This window comes from Brienomyrus brachyistius, chromosome 19 (assembly GCF_023856365.1).
Source record: "Brienomyrus brachyistius isolate T26 chromosome 19, BBRACH_0.4, whole genome shotgun sequence".
Taxonomy (NCBI): Eukaryota; Metazoa; Chordata; class Actinopteri; order Osteoglossiformes; family Mormyridae; genus Brienomyrus; species Brienomyrus brachyistius.
This window is the reverse complement of record NC_064551.1, coordinates 20147911-20168250: the sequence shown is the minus strand read 5'-3', so window position 1 is coordinate 20168250 and position 20340 is coordinate 20147911. Positions and strand designations below refer to the sequence as shown.

Sequence of the window (20340 nt, the reverse complement as noted above, 5' to 3'; positions counted from 1 at the left end):
CATACACATACCCATACACATCACAGCATTAGAGGCACCAATAGGCATACTCATACACATACCCATACACATCACAGCATTAGAGGCAGCAACAGGCATACTCAAATGCATACACATACATATCACAGCATTAGAGGCAGGAATAAGTATATTCATACACATTTTGAGTTTGTGTAAAACACTACAAACCCTGAAAACTCATGCCTTCATTTCCCCAAGTTAATGTGTAAATATTTCAGCTTCCAGAGACAACAAGTGTTAGCATTGGAGCAAGAGCCAGAAAATACATTAAAATGTTGTAAGAACCTAACATCACAAGAGCTATTCAAGTCAAAAACACCACAAGGACTCAAATCAGTTCCTGCTAGACAAGTACCCAGTGTTTCCAAGAGACCATAACTCTGGCTGATGGATACAGTGCAGCTTTCAAGTTGGATGAGCTAGTTGATATGTTCCTAGAAACAATGGGTTGAGTTGTTTCTTGGATGTTGAGAGAGACCCAGTTGACTGGTTGTCAGCAAGTAGCTCATTACACCATCGAGTAACCACACTACAGTCCTTTTTCCAGATCTTTGATAATCATTCCAACCCCTTATGTAGTACCAGGTCATGGGACCTGGAGCCTCTCCAAGGCAGCATAGGATACGAGACAAGTGAACACCATGGATAGGGTCTTTGCAAGGTTCTTTGGATAAAGGCATCTCATCACATGTCCTGTTCTTCTGATCTGTACAAAGTCATCTTAAGTCAACATTAGAGGCATTAGAGGCATGTTAATGACTCTCTTTGTTGAATTAGTCTACTTCCAGTTATCGTCTGTTTTTATCACAAAAAGTTGTATGATTGTCATATTCATTTTCGCTATCTTATTAGAGCTGGAGTAAGTTTGAGAATTTGATTAATCCCGTTTCTTCCCCTGTTTTCTCCTCCAAATGTCTCCTATTTCCTTTGTGTTGTTTATTTTTAATCTCATTTGTCAAGCATTCTTGTCTCAGTTTTGTGTACTCAACCCTCGAGTTCTGCTTCTACTGTATGCGCACCGTGCTTTGGTCCAACTCCGTACGTGATGGTCCCTCTTGTGTCTGCATTCCTGTCGGGCTTTGGCCACCATCATTTCCATCTCCACTTGGTCCCCCCCCCCCTCCCCCATCAAGTCATTTATTTATTTATTTGAGTCGTCGAGTCGTTCAGCCTGTGCATTTGCTTCAGGCCACAGTGGAGAACATCATGAAGGAGAAGATGCCCAGGAAGGGAAGTCGCTGGTGGTTCTCGTGGCGCGGGAGGAACAGCAGCATTAAGCCAGTAGGTTCTAAAGCAATGTTTTTAACTTTTAAAGGGACCCGACCCCAGGGAGCTCAACCCGAGAATCAGGATTCAAGATGTTTTGTTGGCTATGTGCAAAAAGTCAACCTACTTCAGCCAGATCCAACACACAGAACAGCTAATAGTATGCAAATAAATAATTACCTGACATTAGATGTTAGTGCAGTAGTACAGTGGAATAGCTAACACTGCAATTCGCATAAAGCAAGAGTTAAGTGGTAGTCAAGGTTCCAGACTGCTGGTGATGCAGCAAGTTTGAGGAAGAAACTGTTCTTGAATGTGGTTGTCTGCATTCTGATCTTGTGCTATAATTATGTATAGGCCTATGTGTATCCATGGCAACATGCACAAAGTAATTTGAATACTCTGATGTGAGGATTATGGGAAATGTTGTTTGTCCTAGCAAAACATCTGATTGGTCAAATTTGGGGTCTTTTTGTACAGAATTCTGCTCCAGAAGAGGGAGGCAGCAGTGGGATTGACACAGGACATATTTCCTCTGTAAACAGGTGATTTATTCAAGCATATAAAGATCAAATGGATCCTACAACTGGCCTCTGATTGGGCTTGTACTTGGTGGCTGTCTTTGATTGTGTCTTTTGCTGCTGTAACAGGCTGAAGGACGAGTCGTCATCCAGTGATGACGAACAGAGAACACCCAAGCACACCCCTGTCTCCACCCAGCCAGATCCTCAGTTAACCCCAGGGGGCGTGTCCTATAAGAAGACCCTCCGCCTCACATCTGAGCAGCTGGTGAGTGCGCTCGCCTCATTGGCCAATGCTGTAGTGCAGAAATGCGGTGACGGCACAGGATGACCCCACCTGCTTCGTCCCACAGGTCAGCCTGCAGCTGAAGGACGGACCAAACGACGTAGTGTTCAGCGTCACCACTCAGTACCAGGGCACCTGCCGCTGTGAGGGCACCATCTACCTGTGGAGCTGGGATGACAAAATCATCATCTCTGACATCGATGGCACTATTACCAGGTGGATACCATTACTCAGGCAGGGGATACTTACATGTGCTTATTCTTAGTATGCTGTCAGTCGAGTCAACAAATACTTTGTGTTGCAGCATTTTCCAATCTGGTCCTCAGGGACTCACAGACAGTCCAGTTTTTCGAGCAAAAATGCGGACAATCTAGCAGGTAACTGAGAGTGAGCAAAAACATGGACTGTCTGGGGGAACCCAAGGACCGGGTTGGGAAACACTGGTATATTGGATTGTTGCTGCAAGTACTGGGATGACCCTAGGAGAGGTTGTGAAATGGCTAAGCTGACACACCTTCACAGACAATATATCATAGTTTAATTCATGGGTGTCGTTAGGTCCCATCAGTCAGGGCTTAGACCTGAGTATTTTAGCCCCAATGCCAATATTCCGCCAAAAAAAAGTCAATATCCAGGTAAACCTGACTTAGCCCCTGATCTTTTCAATAGCTAGAAACACCCCTGGTCTAACGCCAACATGAAGATCATTTAAACACCTTTGACTTTTGCATAGTACTTCATATGCATGTATAAAAACCGTTCTATAAAATACCTTTTATCCAAGCTTGACATATTCAGATTTCAATTGTTGCTAATGCCAGGGTGACACGAAATAAACAAGTGTTGTCTAGAGAACACTATCTGATGCTTGCCCTCTCCGTGCCCCTACAGGTCCGACACCTTGGGCCATATTCTGCCGACGCTGGGCAAAGACTGGACCCACCAGGGCATCGCGCACCTGTACCATAATGTCAGCCAGTAAGTTCTCCGTGGCACATGGGGGCGTTTTGCTGGTGGCTCATATTCTTTTCATAAAGCTGATAGGTCGATATACCCATGACCATGCTCTGTTTTCGATGAGACGGCTACTGCCGTGCAGGGAATTACGAAGTCCTGGTAGCTGAAATTCCCAAACTTCTACACGAGTGCAGTAATTGAAACTAATGAAAAGGTTTGTGTATGGGTGTGTGTGCGTATTTCTGTGTGCTTTTATTTGTGTGTGTGTGTGTGTGTGAGAGAGAGAGAGAGAGAGAGTGTGTATTTGTGCGTGAGAGAAAACCCTAAAAAAACACATAGCGTTCTGATATCCCCACGAGACCAACAGCTGTCCTTTTACAAACTCATCTCCTGAAAAAGCAGAAAATCTTTTCTTTTCTTGCTGAGAATTAATGGAGTGGGGATAAGGATTGTTAAGTACAGGAAAATGGCAGTCATGTATGATCAGAAGAACATTACAGAGTCTAAGTGTGTCATGTGCGTGCCTGACTTTGAGTGAGTGAGTGACTGACTGACTAGTCTCTAACCAACGGCTTCCCTGTCATACAGGAATGGCTACAAGTTTCTGTACTGTTCTGCCCGTGCCATCGGCATGGCCGGCATGACCCGGGGGTACCTGCACTGGGTCAATGAGAGGGGCACCATGTTGCCCATGGGCCCAGTCCTGCTCAGTCCCAGCAGCCTTTTCTCTGCCCTGCACAGGTGAGATGGGCAGCTGACCTCCATCACCGTCCCACACAAATTTACAGCAGTTTATTCAGAGGACACCCCTCCCCCCCCACCCCGCCCACCTGCTCTTGAGAATTCATTTTTCTTTTTTCTAGAAACTTTCTACTTGGGATCCAAATCTGTCTGTCTGTGTCTTTGTCTGTCTTCATATTTATGCCTGTTTGTGTGTCTGCCTGGCTATCTTTGTTTTTCTGTCCATCTCTCTGTGTGTCTCGCTGCCTGTCGTTGTTTTTCTGTCCATCTCTGTCTGTCTTGCTGTCGTTGTTTTTCTGTCCATCTCTCTGTCTGTCTCACTGGCTGTCTCACTGGCTGGCTGAATGCCTGTCACTGGTGCCAATATAAAGGTGTCTCTCACTTTAAATGCCTGGTTTTTCTTTGGTTCCATCGTTTCAGGGAAGTAATTGAAAAGAAGCCGGAGAAGTTTAAAATCGAATGTTTGACAGATATAAAACAGCTGTTCCATCCAAACACGGAGCCGTTTTATGCAGCTTTCGGAAACAGACCTACAGTAAGTCTTCCCTGCCTCAGCTATTTCGAACCACCCAATTTTTTACATTAGGGATAAAATTATTTGGATTTGGATTATATGGAGGCAACACTTTACTTGAGGGGATACTGATAATGTAGTAATATGCCATTACTTATATATTACTTAACCACAAATTAAGTTTTAGATACAAACTGATCTCTTGTTTGGTCAGCATTAATAAATTAATGTCATGTCTTATCCGAAGCAAGTACTATATTCGGTACTACAGTGTATCTGTTAATTCTGTAAATCTTTATGAACCACTAATAGAAATACTGTTGAAAGAGATAATAAATCATGTAAAATCTCATGTTTGTTCATTGTTAATGAATTTTGATGCATGATTTATCCCAAGTAGCTATCATATCTGTTTATTGTGTAAATTTTAGTGAACCACTGAAGGAACAAATAATGAATAACATAAGCGAAATATCAATCTCGTATTTGTTCATTATTAATGAACAAACACACATTAGTGTCACATCTTTCATTTTAAGTAGCGACTATATTTGTTCATGATTTGTACTTTAGTAGTAACTGAGTTACTACTAGGTATTTGTGTCTCCTCAAGTAAAGTGTTGCCAAAAGGGATTTATTTTTTCTCACAGGATGTGTACTCCTACAAAGAAGTTGGCGTTCCCCTGAACAGAATATTTACTGTGAATCCGAAAGGGGAGCTGGTTCAGGAGCACGCCAAGACCAACATTTCCTCGTAAGTGTTACCTTGCAACGTGTGTGTTACTGGAGGATTCAAAAATATGAATAGGAACAATCCAGTGGCTCCAGTGCTGTAATGCTAGCTCATATCTTGTTGTACTCCAGTCACTCTGATAAATGTACATTGATAAATGTGTAAATGTTTTTAGAATTGTTAAGTAATTTTAGCATAGTGGTTAAAGATAATCTAAACATCATTTTCTTTGCCTGCCTAAGACTTTTGCACAGTTCTGTAAGTTTATGAATATAAATGTGCCTGCTAGCTGAATGTTAGTGGGCAGCAGCTGGTCTCCCTGGTAACCATGTGCCGTGCCCCCATCCTCGCCGCAGGTACGTGCGGCTCGGCGAGGTGGTGGATCACATCTTTCCCCCCATGAGGCGCGGCGATTCCTCCGACTTCCCTTGCTCTGACACCTTCAGCCAGTTCACATACTGGAGGGAACAGCTGCCCGAGGTGAAAAGCGACGACGAGCACCTGGAGCTCAGCTGAATCGGTCCAACCCCCTCCCCATCCATGCGGGCAGATTCATGCAGTCGTGCGCAGAGAGCGCAGATCTGCACAGATTTTCAGAGACAGCAGCTAAGGACAAGAACCTTGTTACAGACTAAGAAGCACTTTTCAGTTGTTCAAATTCAGTTGTCTTACACATTATCCTTTAATGGTAATGCTTTCCCTTACCTCAAATGGTCTTGTGAATTTCAGCTAAAAACAGCAGTATATAGTTGGTGGTTTTTTCATAGGCTAAGTAATACAACTGTACAGTTTTACCATTATAAATTTAATGCTTAAACCAGGAAAAAAAATTCAGCTACATGTGAGGTCAGCGTGAGGCTAAACTGGTGCCAAACATTTTAGTGAAATACATCATTTGTTCAATTATCTTTCATATTTAAATATCTATTTATAGTTTTTAATTAGTTGGTCTTGAAAAAACACGGAGAATCATCAACATCCAGTTCAGAGGTCAGTATTTTTGTGCATGCTGCTGATTACTATAATTGTTTTTCAACAATTAAAGTTCGTACAGAAAATGCCCCCTTGATAAATGTAATTCAAGTAAACCTTGGGATGTATTTAGACCAGCCTGATATTTTGCTTCTCTGTTTCACATGGTTTTCAGACATACATTATTTACATTCCACATAATGAAGTACGTTTTGGTTAAATTTGTAAATCAAAATGACCTGTAATACTAGGTTACTATTATGATTGAGTTCTGACAATCGAGCAAAAGCCGAGAGCATCTATGCCCGCGAAAGTCACCCATTTCCTGAGGGGTCAGTATGCGTCTTACTGCCTCACCTAAGCACCAAATGCCGCACTCTGAGTCTCTGTCTCCCTGTGGATTCAGATAGATGTAAACACTGTATCCTTATCCTGTTAAATTACCCTGTGCAATTTTAACTGAGTCAGGATGCTACAACTGCGAAGGTGTTTATACTCATTTCTTGACTTTCAAAAACTTAAGGCTGCTTTAACCCTAATTTTTTACCTGTGACGTAAAGGATGGAAAAGTTGTGAAATGGACAAAAATGGCCTCCTTGACTGCGTCGATTGCTGCAATGCCTTTGCTCAGCTTGGAAAGGTAGTTATGAGGATGAAGGTTGACACATAAGCATAGGATTCATAAAAATTCTCAGAAAGAGTGAATTGTAATCTGGATGGGTAAATAAAACTTTTAAACATTTAAACTTTTTAATGTAGCAAAGACAGCATGTGTGTTCATGGTGTCTCCGTTCTTGCAGTGGAAAATGTATACATGTGAATTCAAATGTATGAAAAAAACACATAATTTATTTATACAGTTCATATTGTATATATTCAAGACCATTCTACTTTTACAAAACTGCTACTTTAATATTACAGATTATGAAAATTCTGCAAAGGTTACACCCACATAGAATAACATAAACATGCATAATGTAATGTATGTCTTTTTAAGCACAAATAATTTAATGACATTTTTTGAGCTTTGCTGCAAGAGAGTATAGCTTTTAAAAATATTGTATATTAATACAATTGTATAAAGACTGAATATTAACAATCTAATGTATTAAATAGGGGGCGGCATGGTGGTGCAGTGGTTAGCACTGTTGCCTCACACCTCTGGGACCCGGGTTCAAGTCTCTGCCTGGGTCACATGTGTGCGGAGTTTGCATGTTCTCCCCATGTCGTCGTGGGGTTTCCTCCGGGTACTCCGGTTTCCCCCCATGGTCCAAAAACATGCTGAGGCTAATTGGAGTGGCTAAATTGCCCGTAGGTGTGCATGTGTGAGTGAATGGTGTGTGAGTGTGCCCTGCGATGGGCTGGCCCCCCATCCTGGGTTGTTCCCTGCCTCGTGCCCATTGCTTCCGGGATAGGCTCCGGACCCCCCGCGACCCAGTAGGATAAGCGGTTTGGAAAATGGATGGATGGATGGATGTATTAAATAAGGGTTGAATGTGTACAGAGTTTCATATTAACAGATTCTTCTTTCGTGTGTTATATGGTATTACTGTTTTTTTTTTTTTTTACTATATCACATCAGATACATTTACTGTACATAACAATCACAAATAAGTCATTGTTAAGATGCAATATTAAGTCAGTATAGCACTAAAACTCCCTGGATCATTTATATATTTCAGTCTCTGAAATGACAGACACACTGCTAACTGTTCACCACACAAATCCTTAGGGGGGGGGGGGGGGGAGGATCTTGTTGAAATTGTATGGACTATGTAAAATTGTGTTACTCTTTCTGTGAAAGATCTGTATTGCAATAAGTTTTGTATTGCCTCATCTGTCACTGATACTGTTGAATGTATTATGACTTTCAGACATACAGAATGACTATAGATTGATGTGCCAACTTTGGGTTTGTTTATATCTGCTCTTATATTTACTTCAATAAAGTACTTTGGGAGAGAAGTGGTTTACAGGATGTTTATTTGCGTATTGGACCGGTGCCGCTAACACTGACATGCACACCAGGGGCATGGACTTGTTGGATTTAAGGTAGCCTTGGCTAAATGTAAGTGAACGAAGTCCATTTAAGCTGGGGTACCTTAAAGTTATCTGGATAAGCAAGAAATCTTGGTTTATGATACAGGCCCCACATGCTGTTTTCCAGATAAATTTAAACACATGGTTAAGGTTTTTCTCCCTTAAGGTGATATATCCATTTTCCAGATCCACTTACTTCATATAAGGTTGGAAACTCAGGACACAGGGAAACACCCAGGGTATGTCAGTCTGACACAGGGCACAGACTTCTGCACTTTAAGGGCAATTTAAAGACACCGGTTTAGGTCATTTTCATGCTTCACCTACATATGAAATTATAATGAATATCTTACTCATAGGGGGCGGCATGGTGGTGCAGTGATCAGCACTGTTGCCTCACACCTCTGAGACCCAGGTTCGAGTCTCCGCCTGGGTCACATGTGTGTGGAGTTTGCATGTTCTCTTCTTGTCGTCGTGGGGTTTCCTCCGGGTACTCTGGTTTCCCCCCACAGTCCAAAGACATGCTGAGGCTAATTGGACTTGCTAAATTGCCCGTAGGAGTGCTTGTGTGAGTGCATGGTGTGTGAGTGTGCCCTGCGATGGGCTGGCCCCCCATCCTGGGTTGTTCCCTGCCTCGTGTCCATTGCTTCCAGGATAGGCTCCGGACCCCCCATGACCCAGTACGATAAGCAGTTTGGACGATGGATGGATGGATCTTACTCATACTTGTCATAGTTTTAAAATGGTCACTTGTTGAATTATCTGTTCCCAGCCAAAGGTACTCAGGGGTGTTGTAAGGGGGGTGTCAGCTAGGAGGATTCCAAGGCAGGGGCCCTAAAAAATTTGGAACATAATATGATTGGTTTGGGGGCCCAGTATGATATGTTTTCATGGGGCCCAAAGTCTCTAAAGACCCCCTTTGTGGTGCTGAGTGGGGATTTTTCCAGGGCATTGTTATTCAAATATTTGAATGAGGGCTATAGGACGTGTAATCACCTCCGTGCACGTTAACCTGGCACCCTCTGTAGGACAATTCACGTGCACCACTCTGAGGAATTGGTATTGAATTTCCTAATTAATTCTTATTTTTTTGTAATGTTCTTCTTATCATACTGAATTTATATTATACAAAAGTTAAAAGATCGGTATTCAGACCGGAGTTTCTATCTATTGAAAAGATCAGGAACTAAGTAAAGTGTACCTGGGGCTCGACTTTTTTTTGACGGTAGCTTACCATCGGAGCTAAACTACTCGGAACTAACGACGCAGACCCTATGTCAGACTCAAAATTTCTTTAATTACTAGAATCTGAAACCTTTTCGAAACGTCAGTATTGTCTAAGATAGACTTTGTAAATGTAAACTGGGCTTTTATGTAAACTTTTTAAAAAATATGTTCAATGTTTATTGTTATTCTCATCTGTAAAGTGTAAATGGCATGGTTAAGTTTATGTTCACTGCGCTTATTTTTCTAAGCATAACCTCCGACGCGAATATTTCCATCTGATAATGGCGTCAGCGAAAAAACGTACCATCGGTTGAGGTCGATTCTTCAGAGAAAAGTAAACTTGTATTTAGAAACAGGGTCACTTGGGGCTTTGAAATGCAGGCATCAGCGTGACAGTTCCGGGAGGAGTTACCCGAGACCGAGCGGCCATTGGCTGCCTGCGCTCAGCTGTGCGCCGTGACCGTCTCCGGCTTTTCATGCGGAAAGAAAAGAAAAGGTGCGGGGTGCGAGCAGGCGAGCGCAATATGAGCGGGGGAGCGGCTGCCCACAGGGACGATGGACAGCTCGGTATGAGTTACTGCAGCCGGGACTGAGTTTCCTTACTTTACGGAATGTGTTGTTGTGTCATTTCAGGCAGATCGCACTTTTCGTAGTTAGTTATACGTTTTATTTCACTTTCCATTTGTTGCATGTAACGACCCAGTACTGTAATGTTATGTAATCACGTAATTCAAACAACGGAGTTCTTGTTATTGCAGTTAATGGCCTGTAAGCTTTTGTAGTGTCACTTGTGTTCCTGGTTCCTGGCGTCTCAGTATCATTTTTCTCGATAATGGATTGGTTTGGCAATCCGAGAATAACTTAAACCATACCGAGATTCTTCAAAATCTCCAGTTAAATGAGAAAAGACTAAAGATTTATTCAGGAGATCAGATGTGATAATATCGAAAGTTTTCAATTCCGAAATGCCTGCTGTTATGCAAATCATGGAAATTGCCTGACGATTCTCCCCGGTCTTCACGTCAGCGCAACAAGTATTATTTAATTGCATCTACTTTGTAGTTAACCGATGTACAGTAATGTTTATGGATATGAGTATGGGTCTGTCTGGATGAGCAGAGTGTATAAAAATTTTATGGAGGTGTTATCATGTTGACCTAGGTTTCTGCTTAGCCATGCAGATACTGCATGGACATTTACAGTGGGGTTTAACTCTATTAGTGGAGTCTACTAACCTCAAAATCTAAAGTAATGCATACAAACTATATTTTTATACCGATAACATTAATTACAGTAGTTCTCTGAGCATTAAAGGGAACACAGTGGGAAAACAGCGAAGTAGATCCATGTATTGGGCTTAATAATCATCACAAGGCTTGTGCTGTATTCAGGCTCAGTACTTGATGTTGCCGAGAAGGGAAGACTTCCGGGACATCCTGGAGGAGAGGAGGACGTCGAGTGACCTGAGTCATGCCTTGAAAAGCTTCACCCCTGTGTCCAGCAGGGGCTCGCCTCCCTGCTCTGTGAGCACCCTTAACAAGACTGTGCTGGAGTCCCAGCACCTGCATTACATAATGCAGGAGGTAATTCATCCACCAGATGGTGGCGATTGTCATGATAATGTCAGGCGGAGAAGCACCTGTTCACACGATCATACCAAGTGTGCGTCTCTGTCTTCCTAACATCCTGTCTTATGCTCACTTTTCTCTCGGTATTGAGGTTTCTAAGGACACTGGCGAGCCACTGGAGGCGATCAGAGAGGAGGCTGCTGGGATATTGGAGGAAATGTCCCAGGACCTGCAGTTGGGGTACATCCGGTTCTTGGGCTTCATCCTAAGTAAAGTATTCAAACGGCTGTTCCGCAAGATCAACGTCAACGAGGAGGGGCTGCAGAGGGTAATGCACAGTTTCACTTATGAGGATGTTACTTACTGTAAGATTCAACCTGATGTAACAGGCTTTTCGTTAATTATTGGATAAATCAAATAAATGACGATTCGTCTTAAAAATCGGCCTTCACTAGAAGGCACGCATTTAGTGGCCTACGGTTACCAGGTAATAGTTGCCTGCATCTTTAGCTACACATGAGAAGTTTTTCATTGAATATGGATATGGTGTGTACTGTGGAAAAGCTGTTTTAAAGGTTTGTTAGTGTGTGTGTGAGTGTGTGAGTGTGTGTGTGTGTGTGTGTGTGTGTGTGTGTGTGTGAATGCGTGCAGAATTATTAGGCAAGTGTGTTTATTTTTTGCTCGTATGTTCTCTTCTGACCAATAGTTTCCATCCAGATTCATCTACAATTCAGAATGTTTTTGTTCAAAAATAGAGCATGCTCAGTATTTGGTTTGGGTTCTCTGTGTTTGGGGCAAAACAGGAAACTGTAGATTCTCTGGATCCCTGTGCAGAATTATTAAGCAAATTATTATTAAAATGGGTCGAAAGGGTTATTACAGAGAGCAGAAAAAGACAAAATAGTAAAGTGCCAATCAGAAGGATGGAAAACAATGAAAATTGCCGAACTTTTAACACGTGATCATTGTACTGTCGAGTGTTTTGTGGCCAGCAGCCAAAGAAGATGGAAAGAGCATGTAGAGAGAAAACATACATTAGCTGCCAAAATATGTGTGAAGTTAAAAGGGATTCGTCCAGAAGTTCTTTAGAATCAAATGCCACCATTTTATGAAGCTGTGATCTGAACAGAATCTCCGGTTGTTCTGGCTGAAGTTTGCTACGTGACACTGCTAAGGTCACAAAAGCTAAAACACAACCTCAGCTAAATAGGTGCTTTCACGCTGCTGGGACTGTTTCCTGGAACCAGAACCTTTTTCTGCGACAAGAGACTTTTGTCTCGTTCACACTGCAGGATTGCAGTTCCTTGGAGGCAGTTCCAGGAGCCTTAACAAACAGGAACCACTGGGCAGGTGCTTACAGACAGCTTTTTGACTGGTTGACCCAAAACAGCGGCGCTAACTTGAAAGTTACACACAGAAACTTTCACAGAAGTGCAGAAAAAGAGTTGCAGTGGAGCAAAAATTGAGCATATGGAATTATTTTGTACCCCATTTACTTTTAATGCATCAAAGAATACATTTTTTGCTTGCCTCTACATATTTCTGCATCAGAAAATTCTAGCGCTAACCTATATACTTTTGTCTAATATTGCTGGTGTCGGCGGTTAAACTTGCAAGAACTTATTAGTGGGATAACATCGCATCCTTTTTTTTCTGTGGAAAATGAAAGATCGATCTGTTGACCAGATTTAATAACAATTATGAAGTTGTCATGAACAGAAGGCTGTGTCCCGTTTTGATTGGGACTGATCCCCCAATAAGTAACAGAACAAGTTTTTTAGCCTCCATTGTTTTGGAGTAGAGTTTGTAGTTTCATATGAAATTATGTGTGAAGTCGAAAATACAAGCTTTTTTAACACACAGGTCCCAGTTCCTGTTGTGCAGTGTGAAAGCAGTACACAAAAAGTTCTACAAAAGTCCCCACTCAAAACAGTGAAGGGAACTTGTACACCAAGACCAGGCTCTGAAATTTCAGTGTGAAAGCACCTAACAAAGCACACAAGCTAAGATAGGTCTCAAGACTGATTTTACAAAGGTGTGTGGACATATGAAATTAGAGTGACTCAGCGGCGTTTCTAGCTATTGAAAAGATCAGGAACTAAGTGGAGTTTTCCTGGGGCTTGACTGTTTTTTTTAATCTTTTGAATGGAGATTGGCCTCTAGACTTTAGACCAGTGTTTCCCAACCCAGTTCTTGGGGACCCTGAAAAGTCCACGTTTTTGCTCCCTCCCAGCTGGCAGCCAATCATGAACATCGAATACCTGGAACACGTGCGCTAGGAGCTGAGAGGAAGCAAAATGATGGACTGTCTGGGGTCCCCGAGGACTGGGTTGGGAAACACTGCTTTAGGCTATAGGCTGTAGCCCCAAGTGATTGGACTTAATGATATCCATGAAGTGATTCATAATGCAGTAGATGGAAGGACCCATGGATCGACACTTTCTAGCACCTACAGTGTGATGGAGGAGTGATGATCTCAGCTGCAATTAATCAGTGATGAACTTGTCAGACCTTCTGACCTGCAGATGGTGTAGAAATTAACTTCAAGATCTACTGCCAATGTCTAGAAGATACCTTCTGTAAACACTGGTACAAAAAGTCAGCGGCTTTATGACATACATGCAGGAAAATTGTTTTTATTTTATCTGTTGGTGACAGACTAGCATTTTCTTTCTAAATAAATTGGAGCAAAGGAATTTCTGAATTCACTTTTATAAGTCTGCCCACCATTTGCTAAAAATGATCTACAGGAATAGTACTTGCCTAATAATTCTGCAGATAATGTGTGTGTGTATATATATATAATGCAATATTATTATAATATATATGTGTGTACATCCCACCTTAGCTTCAGCAAGCCATGCAGGAATCTCCAGTGGTGCTAATGCCCAATCACAGAAGTTACGTGGACTTCCTGGTGCTCTCCTACCTCCTCTTCACCTACGACCTCTCCATTCCTGTCATTGCCGCTGGAATCCGCAAGTATCTACTGCACACATGCTGCGTCACTGGGGCAGCTTCATATTTCGGCTACAGCGTGCCGGGTTTCCAAAAGGGCATTTTCGTTATGAGCTGTTGTGTGTTCTGTGGAATATCAGCCGTGTATCCACAAAATCCCTTTTCTGTGGAACTTTAAACAGATCTTTCTCCGGGAGAAACGCACTTGGGCCATAGAGGAGGCCTTTTATGTTTAACTGTCTCCCTCGTTGTGCACACTGTCTTCTAGCCCTGATGGGAATGCAGCTTATCGGTGAGATACTGAGAAGATCCGGCGCTTTCTTCATCCGACGTTCCATTGGGACCGACAAGCTGTACTGGGCCGTGCTCTCTGAGTACGTGAAAACCATCTTGAGGGTATGGTCCCTACCGTATTCCAACACACGAATAGCTATGCATGACAATGGACATTTTGAAGCTACATTTAATCGTGGGCTGTTTAGCTGGTCTTCTGTCTATAAATTCTATAAATTGTACCTCAGAGAGAAATTTATAACCACATCATAGTCTTTTGCTAAGGTGTTGGCGCTTGCTGATGCCATTGTTGTTAATGTTAATTATCATTAAATGATATACTAACTTAATTATTTTAAAATCTTATACCCAGCATACGGAGCTCCATTTTTTCTATAGTGTGCACTGATGCAAGAGAACAAATAATTATAAAAAAATCTACCAGTGAAATAAAGATTTCTCTTATGATTCACGCATGTTTATGCTGATTTGTTGTGGTCCCGCAGAAAGGTTTCGCTCCAGTTGAATTCTACGTTGAGGGACTTCGGAGTCGTACCTTGAAATCTTTGCCACCCAAGTTGGGTGAGTGACCAGCTTACTCCTTTTCCCGTGCTACTGAAGATTCTGGAAAATTCAGCAGTTTTTGCTAATCGACTTAGGGATTGCCTTCATTCTCTGCACTGGTGCAAGTCACCTTACAGTGAAATGTTGTTGACCAGCTTTGTGGTTAACTGCTTCTCGCGGCTAAGAATTTCATTCGGGATCAGGGGCCTGTATCACAAAATGAGACTTGTTGGTTAGCTAACTTGTCGGATTTAAGGTACCCCAGTTTAAATGGACTTTAACTGTGTTCACTAACATTTAGCCCAGATTATCTTAAATTTGACAAGTTACCTTGCCAACCTAAAAATCCAGCTTTGTGATACAGGCCCCAGGCTGCAGATTGTAGGTGTGGTCTGGTAGTTGTGTGTACAATGTTGGCATTTCCTAAATTTAAAGGGATGATGCACATGGTACTGGAGCCCTTCTTTAAAGGCGAAGTTTACGATATCAGCCTGGTACCCATCAGCATCAGCTATGACCGTGTGGTGGAGGAATCCCTGCTGGCCTACGAGTTACTGGGAGTCCCCAAACCAAAGGAGACCACCATGGTAAGCCTCTTTGTAGTCAATCTATTGGTGGCTGGGATTCTGGATGAAAAGTCAGTTGTTTAAATCAACAGTGGGGAAGCAGTGTCCTTTTATTGCAAACCACATGAATTATGTACAGTATTCATATGTTCTGATTTGGTGCCACAGTGGCCATTAATGGTGGCACCAATCAGTTGCTTTAAGAATTCCAGAACACACAATGATGTGTGTAATTATTTTCAACTAAAATTAAAACAGAAGATTCTTAGCTCTTAACAGAAGAAGGTTAGCTCTTAATTTGGTGTTAAGTACAGAGAAACTTCAACTTATAACTTCAGCAACATTTGTTTTCCTTCCCGTTTTCCAGTTTTTTTTATATTGAATGTCTATGATAGTAGGATGCTCTTGCATCATTTTCAGGGTTTGCTGAAAGCTCGAAAAGTTATGGATGAGGATTTTGGCAACATGCATGTCTGCTTTGGCCATCCTTTGTCGGTGAGGAACTTGGCCAAAGGGAAGGTTAACCGCAACCAGTACAACTTAATCCCAAGGTAATGATTGTGAGCGGGTAAGATCTGGTGGTAGGAGTTTGCGGAGAACATTCTGACATACATTATGAATTCTGGCAAATTGTTCTGTTTCTTTTTGTGAAAATCCTGTCTTTCAAGCTACTGTAACCGTAACTGTTTGCCCTTTCTGACATGCAGGGACCTTCCCATGAAGCCGAGCGAGAGCATCTACGCCTTTGCCAATACCACGGCACATCTGGTGCTGCGACTGCAGCAGGAGAACATGGTGCTAAGCCCCTGGAGTCTGATGGCCATCATCCTGATGCAGAACTTAGGTGGCATTCACCTGAAGCTCCTCACAAAGCAGACGGTGTGGCTGAAGTGGCTGGTACAGGACTTCGGGGCTCTCGTAGACTGGCCAGGTTTGTTGCTTCTCATTGTGAAACTGGTAACACTGGCCAAAGCTACTCTAGCAGATACATTCCAGAAATGAATTTAGTTGTCTGGTAGTACTTTAGTTCTAAATTTGATGTGAAGTACAATAAATTGTGCAAAACTGTGCAATAGTCTTAGGCAGAAAGAAATGTTTAAAGCTATTTATCTGGGTAGTAAGTGCACATTTGCTCAGAACAAACATAATTTAACATTAGAACATTTGCAAATTAAGAGTAACACAATAATAATTTCTTCTCTTCTCCGTAAAGTTACTGATGTGTAGTTGGATCGCTAGATGAACACCAGCTTCAGTTCCCAAATCTCTCCTCAGGGGCAGCCCAACCATTCCAAGTATTTATTAAATGTCACCACCAACTCTCTTAATTAATTAGCTTAATTAGTGGAAAAAGTCAATGAGATATTGATTAGCTATATGAGGTGTGCTAGTGATTAAGTTAAAAAGGCAGCTAGTGGCTGCCCAAGACTTTTTTCACAGTATATGAAATTCACATAGTAGTTCTCACATGCAAAGATAAGAGGTTGCCGTTTGTTTTTGGCCTGTTTTCATCAATCACCGTTAAAAGTGTGGTCGTCTTGCAGATTTGTGACAGGATATCTGAGCATGTCACTGTGTGATGGTGTTACTCCTGCGCCCTGCACCGCAGTCCAGGTGGCCGACAGCGAAGTGATGTCATCCAGCTTATCTCTTCACCATTCTGTGGTTCGCCGTGAGGGGGACCAGGTGCTCTTGGTGGAGCAGAAGCCGCAGAGGGGAGCTGGTCCGGAGGAGGCCGTGTTCAGACGGGCTGTCGCGGTGCTCATGTGTGCCTCGTACAGGAACCAAGCGCTGCACGTGCTGGCATCTCCAGCCATGTTAGCCACTGCCCTGAGCCTGGCAGCAGCCTCCAGTAGAGGTGAGGCAGCTCCTAACCAGCGGGTGTGACAATCTGCTCAGCCTGATCACGTCAGAACAGACTGTCTAATTCTCTGTCTCTTCCTTTCAATGCAGCGGATATATACAACCTGTATGCATTTCTCCGGGAAATGTTTTACAATGAGTTCATCTTCATTCCGGACAGGACAGGTCAGGTGGGCTCTCTAGGAATGAACTCTGGCCTACCACAATCGTACCACAATCCAAGTTATCCATTAAGTAACTAATTGTTTATGACATTGTTTCCCAATCCAGTCCTCGGAGACCACAACTGTTTCTGTTCCCACTGAGCTCCCTAACAGACAGTCCACCTCCTACTGGGAGCTGGGACGGAACAAAAACTAGGTCTCTGAGGACCGGATTGGAAAACACTGCTTTACAATAAATGAAATGCATTGTTTTGGATGGGGGAGGCATGGTGGTACAGTGGTTAGCACTGTCACCTCACATCTCTGGGACCTGGGTTTGAGTCTCCATCAAGCTTCCATGTCTGAGTTTGCATATTCCCCCCATGTCATTGTGGGGTTTCCCCCAGTTCCCTCCAGTTCCAAAAATTGGTTAATTGGAGTTGTCAACTTGACCAGAGGTATGGATGCGTATGGATGATGTGTGAGTGTGCCCCTCAATGGGTTGGCACCCCATCCTGGATTATACCCTGCCTTGCACCCATAGACTATGGACTCCATGCAACTCTGAGTAGAAAATTAATGGATGGATGTTTCAGATGCTTCCTAGAGGTTCTCCCTCTGTGATTTTTCCATCAGGACTTTGAGGAAGCTTGTAGCTTGCTACAGAAGTGCGGCACTGTCCAGATCACAAACCAGGACATCACGGTGACAAGCAAGGGCCTTAGTGTCACATCATTCCTCACCGCTGTCGTACAGCCCTTTATAGAGGCATATCAGGTAAATGTCTGTGGAATATTTTATTTTCAGTTGGAACTTACTAGCTAAGCACAGAATTTGTGAACTTCTGCACATGTAAATTTTAAAAGGATTTGCTCGTTTGTGGACAATGTACCTCATTCTTCATTTGCTTAGGTGATTTTCAGATACATTTGTAGCAGGAGTGTTGAAGAATTTACTGAAAAGCAGTTTATATCTGGCATGCGCACCTTCACTCTCAGCCTTATCCTAACAGGTATCCCTCTCTAACATACTATTAATTAATATGCAATAGCTTAACTTTCGACTCTGCAGTCAGTAAGGATGTCTGTGTTCTCAACAGGGGAAGTCAAGTCTTACGACGTCCTTTCATCGGACACGCAAAAAAACGCTCTCACCTCCTTAGTGAGGTTAAATGCTCTGACAAAGACAAAAAGGTGAGAGAGGATATTTGGGGCCAGGGGCGTGTCTAAAAGGGTGGCCTGCCCTCCCCAAGCACAGCTGGATTAGAGTACTGTCAATCTGACAATGCTCAACACAATGCTCAACACCATCATGCTCAGTGTTTTCTATAATAATTCTCAACGCTGTATTAATTTCGGATAGAATTTTCGGATTTTCCCACAAGTCCACCCTGTGCCACCCCCCCTGTTTGGGGCAAGATTAGCATATCAACACTATCTAATGGTTGTCTCTAGACAAACTCAGTCTTTTAAGTGGTTATTATTGGAAACATTTTTCAATAAACATTGTCTTCATTTATGATTTTAGAGAAGAGCAGACCTACTTCAGCCCAAATAAGGCAGCCATCGGGAGAACAGCAGATATACTAGGTAAAACAGTTCTAAGCTAATATGCAGACTTGGCAGAAACTCATCTTGTGTGACTGAGGCAGCTGTGATGCCGGTACGCCAGGATTCCCCTGCCCCAATCACATTTATATCTTGATTCCCCAGATCTTTTTCATTGGAGGAAATCAGCATTTCAGCTGAGTGTGTAAGATCTTTGGCAGAACATAGACCTGCATATATATTACGAGGACTAGGGCCACGGACCTGTGAACTAGACTAATTATGGTTCATAATGAAACATATTTATAAACCACTTCACTAAGGTCAAGGTCGTAATATGCAGAGAAGTAACTGCTTCATCTTTACTGCAGCGTTTAAGGTGGAACCCAACCCACTGGGTCAAAGGTTCAGATTAACACTCAGCACAGAGGTCACATTGATTAATGATCAAGAACAATATGTCCTTTGAAAAATGTGGTAATTCTTACTTAACAGAATATGAAATTGTTTTTTGAAATAAACTTTGGGTTGTTATTTGAGATTGACCGGTGGCAATTATTGTCTAACTTATGTAATATCTAATATATTATAGATATCAATTTATTTTCAACTATTTCTCCTCAAAGAAATTCCAATTAATCAATAGTTGATCAGCTAAGTTCATAGTCAAATATTTATTTCCATTTAGTCACTGATGTTTTTATCTAATAGGACAGTTCTTTAGATTTTGTTATATGTGAATCTGTACAAGTTTTAAATATCTAAGAATTAACAAAGAAATACACATCAAAGAAAGTATATAAATTATAAATAGTCCCATGGTTAAAGCCCGTCCTTCGCTATAATACAGATATAGATTACAAATAATAAACCTTTCAGAAAGAACATCCTAAAATCATACTCTGAATTCAGAAGATCAGCTCCCATGAGAAAAAGACGACTCCTCACAGTGGGAAAACCCTAATTTACACCATGTTTTTACTGTTTATTTTCCTGATTTTAAGCTTGATCCCCCTCTCCCCAGCCGGGAAGATTCCACCTCAAGCGAGGACCTACTCCAGACTTTAGCCCAAGCATCTTGAGAATCAGGATCAGAACTGAGCCACTTGGGTTTTTGATGTTTGCCTGATAGGAAATGTACTGTGATTATTGCTGACAAGCCCATTCCCAGGGCTCTGAAACGGCAAGAATGGGGCTTTGAATATACTGTATGCTGACAGATTAGATTACCAGCATTTTGACACCCTCTTGCACACGTAGTCATTTCTGTCTATCCAGGCACTTATTGCGGCAGCTTTGTGAATTACTGAATTACTGTGATTATGAAATGGATAGTAGAACCATTTCTCCTTTTAATACGAGTTAATTTAGTGGTATGATTTTACCTAAAATGATCACTTATATATCCTGAACTGTTATTTAGACCACTTTAGTTATTTAATTTAAAAATACTAGTCGAAATGGCATTTGTGTTTGGTGTTGCTCCTTTATTGCTGCTAGGATTTGTCTACACTGCTGTAATGTCCCAAATATGTATGTAGGGCTGCATTCAGAATAAAATGAATTCCCTTTCATAATTA

The 20340-nt window shown here is 42.1% G+C and overlaps 2 protein-coding genes across 5 annotated transcripts in view; both read left to right on the top strand.

Moving 5' to 3' along the window:
- LOC125715180 (phosphatidate phosphatase LPIN1-like) overlaps window positions 1–7976 on the top strand; it is a 30699-nt gene extending 22723 nt beyond the window's left edge. For all 3 annotated transcript variants that reach the window (XM_048986485.1, XM_048986487.1, XM_048986486.1), the window contains exons 12-20: window positions 1210–1302; window positions 1768–1832; window positions 1938–2076; window positions 2162–2310; window positions 2986–3072; window positions 3640–3792; window positions 4213–4327; window positions 4957–5060; window positions 5396–7976. In XM_048986485.1, coding sequence (XP_048842442.1) covers window positions 1210–1302; window positions 1768–1832; window positions 1938–2076; window positions 2162–2310; window positions 2986–3072; window positions 3640–3792; window positions 4213–4327; window positions 4957–5060; window positions 5396–5555 — 1065 coding nt within the window. In that variant the 3' untranslated portion in view covers window positions 5556–7976. The remainder of the gene's footprint in view (window positions 1–1209; window positions 1303–1767; window positions 1833–1937; window positions 2077–2161; window positions 2311–2985; window positions 3073–3639; window positions 3793–4212; window positions 4328–4956; window positions 5061–5395) is intronic.
- A 1710-nt stretch (window positions 7977–9686) lies between these two features.
- Window positions 9687–20340, top strand: gnpat2 (glyceronephosphate O-acyltransferase 2). Of its 2 annotated transcripts, XM_048986484.1 has the most exons (16): window positions 9687–9845; window positions 10670–10861; window positions 10998–11174; window positions 13695–13824; window positions 14073–14200; window positions 14584–14659; window positions 15077–15228; window positions 15628–15758; window positions 15915–16138; window positions 16817–17065; window positions 17161–17240; window positions 17850–17990; window positions 18126–18225; window positions 18313–18406; window positions 18741–18802; window positions 19785–20340. In XM_048986484.1, the coding sequence occupies exons 1-16, from the start codon at window positions 9834–9836 to the stop codon at window positions 19826–19828; spliced, it is 1992 nt and encodes a 663-aa protein (XP_048842441.1). In that variant the 5' UTR covers window positions 9687–9833; the 3' UTR covers window positions 19829–20340. The 2 variants fall into 2 exon arrangements, 1 of the variants encoding a protein (XP_048842441.1); XR_007383947.1 differs by lacking the exons at window positions 18741–18802; window positions 19785–20340 and having other exon boundaries at window positions 18137–18225; window positions 18313–18405.

Coding starts and splice junctions, on each gene's coding strand:
- gnpat2 (XM_048986484.1), top strand. Junction 10,862..10,997: donor TGCATTACATAATGCAGGAG/GTAATTCATCCA, acceptor CTCGGTATTGAG/GTTTCTAAGGACACTGGCGA. Junction 17,066..17,160: donor GGCAGCAGCCTCCAGTAGAG/GTGAGGCAGCTC, acceptor CTTTCAATGCAG/CGGATATATACAACCTGTAT.